This window comes from Nestor notabilis, unplaced genomic scaffold (genome assembly GCF_000696875.1).
Source record: "Nestor notabilis isolate BGI_N333 unplaced genomic scaffold, ASM69687v1 scaffold10244, whole genome shotgun sequence".
Taxonomy (NCBI): domain Eukaryota; kingdom Metazoa; phylum Chordata; class Aves; order Psittaciformes; family Psittacidae; genus Nestor; species Nestor notabilis.
In genome coordinates, this window is record NW_009926053.1 from 75,116 (window position 1) to 87,413 (window position 12,298).

General features: G+C 47.3%; 1 protein-coding gene across 1 annotated transcript in view; it reads right to left on the reverse strand.

Annotated features, from left to right (window-relative positions):
* RPH3AL (rabphilin 3A-like (without C2 domains)) overlaps positions 1 to 9,454 on the reverse strand; it is a 30,562-nt gene extending 21,108 nt beyond the window's left edge. The window contains exons 1-4 of the mRNA XM_010013341.1: positions 9,378 to 9,454; positions 7,886 to 8,029; positions 5,851 to 5,980; positions 1,932 to 2,018 (exon numbers count right to left, since the gene is read on the reverse strand). Of these exons, the coding sequence (XP_010011643.1) occupies positions 1,932 to 2,018; positions 5,851 to 5,980; positions 7,886 to 8,029; positions 9,378 to 9,454 (438 nt within the window). The remainder of the gene's footprint in view (positions 1 to 1,931; positions 2,019 to 5,850; positions 5,981 to 7,885; positions 8,030 to 9,377) is intronic.
* Positions 9,455 to 12,298: the final 2,844 nt, after the last annotated feature.

A 12,298-nucleotide genomic window follows, 5' to 3' on the forward strand; every position in this document is an offset into this window, starting at 1 on the left:
ATCCCAAAAAGCAAACAACCATCTGCACTCACTGATAGCAAATATAACCTTCATCAAAGAGCATGGCCAAATGGGGTTGGTCCAGAGCAGATGGCAATACGAGACAGATCCAGATCACAAAACCAGACAGCAACAAGGAACTGGTTGTGAACACAAGCCCTTAAAAGAAACCTGGTAATTTAATGCATGCCCTGTAATATCATGACACCAGAAGCAGTTTCAGGGACTGCACCCGTCATCAATCTGAGGCCTAACAGCCTCATCTGTTCCTCACACACTTAGGGAAGATTTGATCAAGCCACTTGCCAGGCATTTATTCTGATATTGCCTCAACTTCCTTGCCCTGGCTGACATGCCTCAAGGCTTCCTCTAATTCTCAATGCTTCTCTGCCCTCCTCCAAATTAAAAGCAGAGCATATGGGAAGACAGAAGGGATGTATATGACTTGATGCCTGTCTGCATGTCCACCTGGTCAGGGCACCAGCACCACTGCAAACAAGAAAGAAGACATACATGAACTGACCTTAAATATAATCAAAAGATAAAGATGAAGCTTAGGGTTGGGAGGTAAGATGAGGCTGTTTTTTAGCTAGTCTAAGAAGGAAAGTTCCATCCATTTTCATTAGGAAAACACTTTGGCTGTATCTCAGGTTTCAGAGAGAGCGTGAGCTCTGAAGGTTACCCTACCCTCACACACTGGCCACTCTAACACTTACTGGACAGGTTAATATTCTCTGTCCAGTGGCCACAGCTCCTCATCATTTTTATAAGAAACACGAAAAAACCCCAAACACTTACACAGTGTGAAATGAGGGGGAAAAAAAAATACAGAAAGAACAGAATAAAAGAAATAAAGACAATTTTAGTCCCATACCCGTCTCTCCGAAGAACACAGAAAATACCTTGACTTGCCTCACTCTCCATTTCGGGACCTACATCTGGAATCCAAAACATCCCGATGATTCAGTGTATCCAATTATTAGCAATGTCCAAGGAGCTGGAATGCTCTCTGCCCGCCCTACCCACACTGCTGCTCAAAAGCTTAGGACTGGCAGCATCCATGTACCCCTTGTCTTAGCTGAACATGAACTTTGCAAGTGATCCCGCACAAACAGTCCCCTCTGAGGTAAAACCTAAGCAAGGCTAAGTTTCCACAACTAGTATAAAAATTTCAGCAAAACACCTGCACAAATGCTCTCACTACACTTCAAAAATTGATGTAGCAGAGTATCCAGGTTTCACAGTTGGTTGCAGTGGTCAGAAATAGCTGTACTAGATTGATGTTCAAGGACCACAAGCAAAAGTCCAAAATAAATTGATGGGAACAAGTGAAAATCCTTCTGTAATCACAGAACAAATTCACCGACTTCACTGTAGAGCAGCAAGCCCTAATGTTGGTGGATGCTGGCTGGCAGACAAGAATTGAGGCAGGCCATTACTTTTTCCTGTGTAAAGTCAAGGATGAAGGATATAAAAATTTAGAGACCTGCATTAGAAGTCTCACACACTGTCAAGTTACGGGATTTTGCAGGCAGGGAGGAAACAGTCTTATAAACTGCAATCCTAGTTATTTTTAGAGGGACAAATATTGCAGTTATCCTCTAGATCTCTCCAGCTGTATTGAAGAACCAGTATTAGCCAAGTTTATTTACCACAAAGCTAGGAGGGAAAAAGCGGGGCAGAAGGTAACAGTCTCTTTATGGCCAGAAAAATTCCACGAAGCTCTATAGTCTGAAAGTGATATTGTGGGATTTTTTTCCCTCTACCCCCTGACAAACCAAAGTTTTCACCATTGTGTGTGTTCACTGAGCATCCCAAATCCAATCCCAAGCTCCTCTCCAAGCACCCAGGCACTCCAAGCACGCTCAGCATAGACTTGGGGCAGGTAGGTGCATGCTGCTGAGCCCCATCTCTCCACAGTTGCGTTTTACCTCTCTTTGTTCACTGCAGATCTTGCACAACCAAAGAGGACGTTTCTGGGCTCCAAAGGTTTCTATTCCACACTTGGTGCAAACTTTCTGAAACAACAGAGGAAAAAAAAATGGTGGCGTTAGCAGCTCCCCACAGCCATTTAGTCCTTGTGAGAGAGAAGGTCAGGAAGCATCTTTCCTAACAGTTTTGATTTGTTTTCCTTTAAAACCTAAACATGGCACAATTTTATTTATCCTGTAGAACCACTGATCACAGGAAGCTGCTCCAGGTCTATATGGACATGAGACAAAGGTAAATCTACAGTACAGTCCTTGACTCCATGGCAAGAAGAGAACTGGAAAGGGCAAATCAAAGCCCATGACCAATAGGCGTATTTCTAGAGCTGTTTTTTTAATCCTAAACCCCAATCACTGTGCCATGGAAAGCAGCTATAACCAAGTACAAACCAAGTTTGTGCAAGACTGGAAATCCTCTCCTCCCTTCCCTCACATACATAGTCTCAAACCCCATGGCTTCCCCTCCATTTCGGCACACACTTGACAGCTATTGATTTGTGGCACGGCCATGCCTACATGAGCACTGCCTGAGCAGAATGCTTGATAATGCTGCATGGCCTGTGCTGCTGTACAAGGGAACTTTTCATGTCTCCGCTGGCATTACAAGCCATTTACAACCTGAATCACCTAATATATAATGAAGCTGATGTGTATCAGGGTTGGCTTACAGCTTGAATGAGAAATTGGATGAATTCTATGATCTTCACAGAGCAAAAGCCACTCAGAAAAGGGCCCTGGAGAGCAAAACCTTGCTCTCCCCAAGCTAAGGTTTTCCATATTCCCCCCACCAGGCTGCTCCTCCTCTGAGCCAGGAGGCCTGTGTTCAAGGATGAAAGTCTCAGTGGCTTACTTAGCCCTCACTGCCCATGCCTAGAGGAGGAATGATGATACCTGAAGCAATGGCTTCATTGCATGAATAAATGCACCCAGCTGTTTTGGTCAGCATAATCCAGAGGTAGGTCTGTCATGCTACACAGAAAGTGGAAGGCAGCACTAGCAGCCCCACAGAGGTTGGTGCTCTTCTCCATCTCTCTGTTCCAGCTCATCTTTGCAAAGAAATAAGGAGCAACCTATTGTGTCTGATGCATCAATACTCAACATGGTGCTACCCAAACCAAGGGGGATTGCAGATGCAATTAGCAGACACCACCTTAACTACCCCAAATTCTCCCTCCCTCAAACCAAAACCTGAGGGAGCAACCCAGTCTTAAAATACCCTCAAAGATCCCAATTCCCACACATATAGCACATTCAAACGCTCCCTCTAGTGGAAGTTTCCAAGCGATTTTATTCCTAGCCATAAATTTTCAAAGTTCTGATACAAACTGGGTTTATATTGAGCATCATTCACAATCCTTCAGAAGACGACATAAAAATCAAGGACATTAAATGCAGCCTCATTCCTATTTAAATACAAGGCACTTTCTTCTCTTGCACTTCACCTTTTATACATGACACTGATACCCTCTGCACAACAAATGACCTATTATGCTTTACCTAACTACTGTTATTGTTAACACATCTGGATTTGCATACATCTTTGTCTTGCCATTATGCATTTATATCTAAGATAGTAAAAACTAACATTAAATACATTCTTTGTAAAACAGAAAGTGGCACTTAGAAAATCCATCAGGCTGTAAGAAATAAAGAACCTCTATTCAGCAGAAGGGACTTACCAAAGGTAAGTTCTCTGCTATATTTCAGATGCATCATTACAACAATTCCTGTTACTGAATTATGTGAGCTGCAATGAGATAGTGACAGAGCAACGCTAGCAAGAAGAACAGGAACTTTAAAAATCCATAATTCCCTGACAAGTAATTTCTTACTGCATACAGCACTGCACGAGTGATGGATATCCCTGGACGAGAGGGAACAAGCTTAAAGTAACCGTCTACTCTGTGCGCTCTAATGAAGGGTTGACTGTTCCCCCAGTTCACTCCTCAGCATTAAAAAGCAGTACGGGGCGAAGGCCAAAGCACCCAGTCAGCATTGCCCTGAGCTTGCACACAGCTGGAAACTACAAACAAGCAGAAAGCAGCTGCAAAATGCACACTGGAAAAGTAGGGTCTCACCTTAAAACCACCTGGGTATGAATGCTCCTGAACAGACTCCAGACAAAAAGGGAATAACCATAAAAAATAAAACCTAAAACCTCAGCCCTTCTCTGGGTTTTTCGGGTCACAGCTGGGCTCCTGCAGCCTCACTAGCTGGGGGATTCCTACCTGCGACTGCAAATGGACATGGCAGGGAAATGGCTGAATCAGTTTTTGCCTCCCCATTAGCGTACAGGGCTCATAGGAAGCACTGTGGCAATGTAACCTATCTGGTTTTGGACAAGGCGAGAGCAGAATCAGCAAGGGAAGAAGGCAAGAATACGGCACATCCTGTTATTCCATGTGGTTGAAACGCAGGAAACAGCCAGCCGTCTCTTGTATGCTATCCAGCCCTTTATTTTCCATCAGCATGCATGCATAGAGCCCACAGTCCCCACGCTCCTCACTGAGAAAGCTGCCCTGAAGCTTCAATTCAAACCAGACCTTTCACTTCCCAGTACCTTACTGCTTCCCCAACACTTACTAAAATGCTACTTTCTCCCTGGCTTAGGACCCAGAAGTTCAAAGATTTGTGTATACTTTCCCAATCACTACCTTACAAGAAATCTGTATAACCCCTGCCTCAGCCAAGCTACTTCTGCAAACTGGATCCAGTGAAGAAACTCACTCGACAGCAAAGGCAGCACAGCTCACAGCAGCTCCCTGCCCAGCAAGCACATATTGGAGGGTTGCTGGGGCCTCGGTACTGACTCCAAGGGGCACCCACCTCCCTTCTCTTACAAGAGCTCTGAGCCCAGCAGTGCTGCAGCCAACCATGGACCAGTGCAGGCCCAGTCTGGCAGACTATTCTGCATGAAAACTGCATTTCACAAATGCCATAAGTGCCAGCACACAAGGTTCTCTATCATGAGTGGCTGCTTAACCACAGAGGTGCCAACATGCACGATTCCATGGCAAGGAGCAGGTTTTACTCAGTGTTGTCCTGTGAGATCCACAGGACACCTCCTCAGTGACAGGGCAGGTGACACTAGCAAGTGTCTCCTTGGCTCTGGTACCCACCAGGGACAGAGTCAGCACAGGCTGCTCCTTTCCACTCTACCACCAGCAAGTCAGAAACATTCCTGCACCCAGCAGGTACCCTCACCTCTCCCCATGCAACATGCTGAGGCAAAGTCACTTACAGAGTGATCTCCCCAGGGAAAGATGGGCTTCAAGTGCAGGAAAAACAGCCTCCCAGCAGAGGGAGGATAAGGTGGTTGCCTTGGAGATCATCATCTCCACAGCAATACATATTAACCCCTTGGCTGCAGAGTCTAGACAAGCAACAGCTATCCCTCAGGGTGCTGGCAAAACAGCAATCTGCCTGAAAACTAATACTGCCTTTCAAATGGCACCCATGCAGCCCTGCGAACAACATATTCAAACACAGGCAGCCATCAGTGCACAGGGTTGGAAACTTTACACTGGTTTGGAACTTGAAGATGGACTTCACTCTTCCAGAAAGAGGCATTACCGGAAATTCTGAGGGCAGACCTTGCAGAAAGTAACAGTAAAGCACAAAGATTATTTTATTAGTTGGTTCTGATGGTCATACATTTCTGCCCCTTCTCCCACTCTGCTAACCCAGAGTGGGAGATGCAGAGGGAGCTGATGCACTAAGTGCAGCTTAGGCACTTTAGGATCCTAAGGAATAAGGGGTGCAAGAGAAAACCTGATGCTCTGACTGCTTCCAAGTGGCCTGGTGGACTTTCTAGACGGGTCTGCTACCAGGAACAGGCAGGAACCTGTGTGACCAAACCCACCTTTTTGCAATCCTGACAAAAGACTGATGTGCTACCCAGCAGCCCGAGCAGTTCACCGCAAAGCAGACACTGTGAGAGGCCATTCCCCATCGCGTTCTTCCTCATGTTCTCCAGCCGCTCCACCAGGCGCCTGTGGGGAGGAGGCAGAGCAGAGGTCACAGCGCTCACCTTGGAAGTGGAAGCACATGGTATTGAGCCATGCCGAAAACCTGCAGACGTGTGCTCCATGCTCAGCCTACCTTTGCTGCTTCTGTGCAGTTTTGGGTCCCATGCTGGGACCATATGTACTTTCACTTCAGCCTCTACACTCAAGTGTTTCCTATCAGCTGGCTCTTGGTCCTCAGGGGATAAAAACCTGCTTAAGTCCATCTACTTACTGATGCTCACCAAGCCTAGAATAACCAAAACTTTGAGTACTACTGAGAGGTGTGACTCAGCTAGTGGGTGCAGGGCAGACAGCTCAGAAGGGCAGCTTGATCCTACACCCTTCAGGAGCTCAGTGTCACTGTAGCCACACAGTCTCAGCACAATGATTTCCTGCCTGTAGAGCAGGCAAAGCCTTTAGTGCTCAGATGAGGGCAAGTCAGACAACACAGGGAAAGGGCAGAGGAGTTAGACCTGCTAAGCCCTGCTCCATGTTTACATATATTCCCTGAAAGCCACACTGCAGGCATGTGACTTGTCCACATCCCATTACAAGCAGGAAGGCCAGACTTGAAGCCATCAGACCAAAATGAGACTGGCTGGAGTACAGTAATGCCAGAAACCGCTCCCTGCTGTGATCGACAGCCTGCTTGGAAGGCAGGAAGCACATATGTATGCACGATGTCCATAGCAGCAGGACTATGAAAGGGAAGGAAGGTGGGATAAGCAGTTAGGATGCAGGATGCGGAGAGCATGCAGAGCAAGGCTGCTGTCATGAGATCACTGCCTGGCAATTCTCAGGCATCCATTTGTAGATGGGGACACTAACAGCCAGGCCATTTATCAGAGGCAGTGACCAGCCACAGCCACACACATGCATGTGGCTCAGGAAGGAAATGCAATCATGCTGTCCATGCAACCTCATTCTCATTAGCACTAATGTCCCGTCAACTAAGTCCTGTACTGAGAGGAAGGCAAGGTCTATTTGAAAGAGGTACTGCCTATAGTGATGAGGTCAGAGAGGAAAGGCAGGCTGAGCCATCGTTAGAAGATTTATGATTCCTGACTTCAGCACAAGAGAATTCTCAGGACTTATCAAAGGCATTTCAGAGAATGCTTCAGCATGGGCACAGCAAGACTATCACCTTCTGCAACTACACCACCCACCACACAGAACGATCAGGCCCTCGGGGTTCCTGGCTGCTTCTGGGGCTGCTGGGTCTCTGTTATATCACACAAATATCACTGTAGGGTCTCGTTAGCACTAACAGGCCCTGTACAGGGGCAGAGCACAGTGCAGGGGCAGGGAGCTGAGCCTGCTGGACGTGGGCTGGGAGCTTCCTGTCTCACAAACAAGACCTCCAGCAGGACTGAAAGCAAATAGAAATCTGCAGCAGCAAAAGGATGCCCATAAATTAATTCAAGCTAGCAAACCCCTTCCAGAGGGCTCAGCCAACTAGAACAAACTCATTCACTGCTCCAGGGGGCTGCCACAGACAAGGAAAAACCTCACTGTGCTGCCAGGAGCAGTTCCTGAGCCATAGTGTCCACTAGGAGTGAGTGCAGCTGCACAGATCAGCATCTTCCCCAGAGCCACCGGGGCAGCTGCCTTAGCACAGGCTGCATATACCAGGGACTGTGGTCAGTGGCTGCAACCACAGCAAGCCCCAAGGCTCAAAGAAGGCACAAGAAAGGCTTGAGACAGAGACAGAAGGAAAACACCACATCCTTCCCAATGTTCACCTCCAAACAAGCAGCATAGGAGGAGAAAATAAATGACCTAAGGGATGCTCTGACTGATTGAGGCTGAGCTCAGGCAGCCAGAGAGCCACTCCTCTGCCTGGGCTGACCTGTCCTTCTGAGGGAAGGAGACAAATGAATGTGACTGTACCCGATGCGCTGCTGCTCGATGATGTCCAATTTCTCTGCCTTGCGGATGACTTCCAAAATGACCTCAAGTTCCTGTGGGCTCAGAGCCTGCATCTTCCTCTGCTTCTCAGTCTGGAACGTGTGCACTGACCAGCCTGTCTGCAGCCTGGGAGGGGGGAGCAGAGTGAACAATTGAGCTGTGGAAGGAAAGCACAAAACCCTTGCCATGACCCACAGGGCCAAGCCTGCCAGGCACACAGAGCCCACATCAGCCTTCCATCAGAGAAGTCTGTCCCCTGGCTGATGCCCAAAGCAGGAGTCTCTTCTCACTGACTAGATCACTCCTCCCACAACAAAGTGCTGCGCTGTCTCTCCCTGCCCTCTCATTTTCCTCTCTGCTCCAGTTCATATTTTAGCACTCCATGTCCTCACTCCTGTTTTGCTCTGCCCAGAAAGAAAAACTAGTGCACCTAAGGATGGCCATCCTGGGAGTACCCTTCCAAAGATGGGTGCTGATGCCAGACACTACAAATCCCAAAGGCAGACTCTGGAACACAGGGATTACCTGCACCCACCTCTCTCCAGATGGCCTGTTTCTAAGATCCTCAGTTCGAACACACAAATCATCAGCCACACATGGAAATATAAATTGGGCAACTTCCTCCCTTGTCTAACCCAGGCCCCCAACAAGGACTTCAGCATCCACTTCCCTCCATGCCTTACATACAGCAGCTAACACTGCTCCTCAGCTCACTTGGGGACAGGCGGGAGCTTTCACAGCAAAATTAATTACCATTCAGTAGGGGTTTAGAGGTCACTAGCTAAAGTCACAGCTGCTGCAGAATGCAGGGCACTATCAGACACAGCTGTCTTAATGAGGCTTTCAGGTGAAGGCTGGTGAAGCAGCAGTGGTGTGCACTGTTCACAGTCCCCTCAGACACAGTGTGACCTCCTATCTTCTAACACTCTACAGCAGGCTGACCCCAGAGGTTCAGACAACAGCAGAGGTGGCAGTGGCATGATACTGGCTGCCAGAGAAGAAAAGCATACAGGAAACAAATGCAATTGTAGTGCTTGATTCATCTCCATCCCTTTTGTCTTTAGGTTATGCAGTAATTTAACTTCAGGGGAAATGAGATCAAATGACAAGTTCCTAATATAAAAGAGTGCTGGCAGCTGGGGGATGCTATCAATTATATTTTAGGGTGCTGCAGAGACATAAGCATGCCTCCAAGCCCTCCCTTTCACCCAGGGAAGGGCTGGTGAGATGGAACACACCACACAGCAGCCAAACTGCAAACTCCACTGCAGGCTGGCAGCTCTGAGCAACAGCCAGGCACCGAGCCCCAGCTCAGCAGACTCCCACCCAAGCAGCATACTTCTAGGCTACAGAGGGGTTTGCATGACAAGCAAACTCCTGGGAATGAGGCCAGTGGTCCGCACAGATACCCGGAAACCATTCAGGCCAGAGTCAAGACTGGAACAAGAGGAGAAGGAGGATGGTGAAGACTCACTTGGCACGCAGCGCAAGCTGCCGGTCGTTGGGGCACACCCACTGGCCTGTCCCGCTGCCGAAGATCATGTCAGCCATGGCACCAGGCTGGGAGGAGAGGCAGGGATCACACCTGTAAGAAGAAAACACCAGCACTGAGTACAGCTGCCACTCCACCCTCATGAAATCTCAGGGCAGTGCTTGGCACAGCCTCCTTAACTATCCCAAAGGGCTGCTCTTCTGGCAAGCAAAACACAAGTGATCTGCTGGCATCACAAACAGTGGAAGGAGACAGACTCTCACCCACAGACAGCAACAAAAACATCCTATGATCCTCATAAAATACAAGCCAATAGATACCTTCAAATACCTTGAAGACAAGGGTGGAAGTTTATATTTTATAGTATTCTGAAAAACAGAAAGCCAGAGACTGTCAGTTCTGATTTTTCATTTCAAACTAGAGAATAGTGTTGTTTTTAAGAACAATCTCTGCTCCATCACCTCTGGCGCCCCAGCGCTGCACTACTGACAGTGAAAGCCACCCTAAAGGACACAAAGAAGCTACAAGTTGCTTTTTTGTTTACTTCTTAATAGGATAACAAACAAAAACCCACTTGACAATCAGCATGAATAGTGGCAAGACATTTTGTTCATTAAAACTGCTTCCATAATAACCTGATATTTATAACTATAGTCTACACCAGCAGCTTGTTTGCATTCTCTGATGTTTAAGACAGCACCTCTTGCAGCAGATTCTCCTACTGAGGCTCCTGTGACCGGCACAAACACACCAGTGAGTCCTTGTTCAATTTCAGTATCACTGTGAACTGATGAGTAAAGGCAGCAAAAACCAATTTCCACACACTCATAGGAAAAACACATCCCCAAGAGACTTTGCAGCTAAGCAATTCTGAGTCCTACCAGCAGCAAAGATGAACAGAAAGCACCAAGGGACAGACACAGCCAAAAGATTTCAGTGGAGGCAAAAGTAGTCTTGATGTACAGAGCTTTTCTCCAGCTGGATATGCTCTCCAGCAGACCAAGTGTCTCACGAGACCTAGTGCAAAGATTTCCAGGTATTAATACTTACCTTCCCTAGAACAGTCACTTGCCAGCTTTGAAACCGTACCTGCTGGGCAGAGATAACATGTTTAATGCTCTCTGGCAAACACAAATCAGATACAATAGCAGGCAAGGTATATCACCTGCCAACTGTGCAGTAGTTCCCAAGAAAACACATGTTCCAGTCTCAACCACAGCACTCTTACCCCAGCAGTGCCCATGGCTCAGTGTGCTGTACCTATACTTGCTATCTACGGCTGACACACAGAAGTTTCTGCTTCTGTGCCAGACAGTAGGCATCACAGGCTGCATGGCCTTGGCCCTCTGACACAGGCAGCTTGTGCAAATTCATCTCCCTCCCTGTGCTGAGCTCACATGTGCCACACACTACACTCACTCCCCAGCACAGGAACGCTAACTCATGTTAAGAGAACTGACAACTACCTCCTGCCAAACCCCACGTCAGCCTTGAGAGCCAAAACTGTCACAAACAATGAACTAGTTCCCTCCTCTCAGATCACCCAATTTTTGGAGTGAGTCTGAAAACTCAGTGCTTACAAAAAACAGGAGAGAAGAGGAAGAATTCCACAGGAGGCACAGATTTCTTTCAGTGCAAGGGAACAGATGTATAGAACAGGTGAAGGCTTTAACAATTCAGCATAATGCTCATCAGGCACAGTCCAACTGCACACCAAAGTGAGGTATGGAGGAGATAAGAGGGAATCTTCTGCAGGGAAGATTTGGCAGAGAAAGATGGTTGAGACAGCAAGGACAGACAGAAGTGTCACACACAAGTTTTTAAACCTTTACTACATTAGTTAAGGTAATCACTTTTGAAAAGGATCAGCCCTAGAATAAATCCTTGAACGCTGGCATCTTGGCTTACCAACGAATGCCACACATGCTGTGGCATTCCCATTTTGTCCCAGAACACCTCCTGCTCTTTGCATCTTCTTCACAATCTCAAGCAAGGAGAGAATGCAGCAGTCCCCATACACATCCCACAGCAGCTCACACACAGGGGAGCAATCAAACATTACCAGCAACAGAATCTGGACATTCCCACCCCCAGGCCAGCATTAAAAGCAGAAAGAAGCTACAGTTTCACAGAGAATGGAAGACCTGGGATTTTCCAGAGATTTTCCAAGCCTGTGATGCATTGTTACAGGATTACATGCACATGTAGCCTCACAAACACATATATTAAATTGCTCTTCAGATATACCATGTACCCTTCCCCCCCCTCACACACACCTGAAGTACTCAGTGTCCACTGGTAAGGCTAAGTGCACTCAACCACACTGATGTGAGCAGTACTGGCAGCTGTGGGATGTTTAGCATAAAAGCTAGAGCTGGAGATGAGCCCAATACCATGGTTAGGGCAGAGGAGTTTGCTTTGCCAGCAGCTGTGCTTTCAGGGTGGAAAGCTGTGCTGAATACATCTGCCCCTTTCTCAGCAGAGCTTTATCTGCTCTAACAGAGCTGAAGGCAAGGCAGAATAGAGTACATCAGCTGAGCATTTTTCTCAGGAGAGACCTAAACACATTCTCCAGCCTCATACCACAGTGCGCTTTTCTCAGCATGACTGAACAAAAACAAGCAATGTCATGCTCTTTTGCCTCTTGTTACTCAGCATAAGCTTTCTGTTCTCCATTCCCTGAGCAGCATCTGCAAAGAAAGGAGGAAAACAAAGCGCAGCCTAGAGACCCATCATATGCCAAAACAGTCTTCAGATTGATTATTCCCTAAAATATTTACAGGAGCATTTTCTTTTGGCAGCTTTGCATATCTGCTGCTCCCTCTGAGGTAAACTGGCATTGAAGGTGGCTTTGCACCTTTGTATGAAGAAAGCCTGGTGTGGTTTGATACAACTATGTCAGA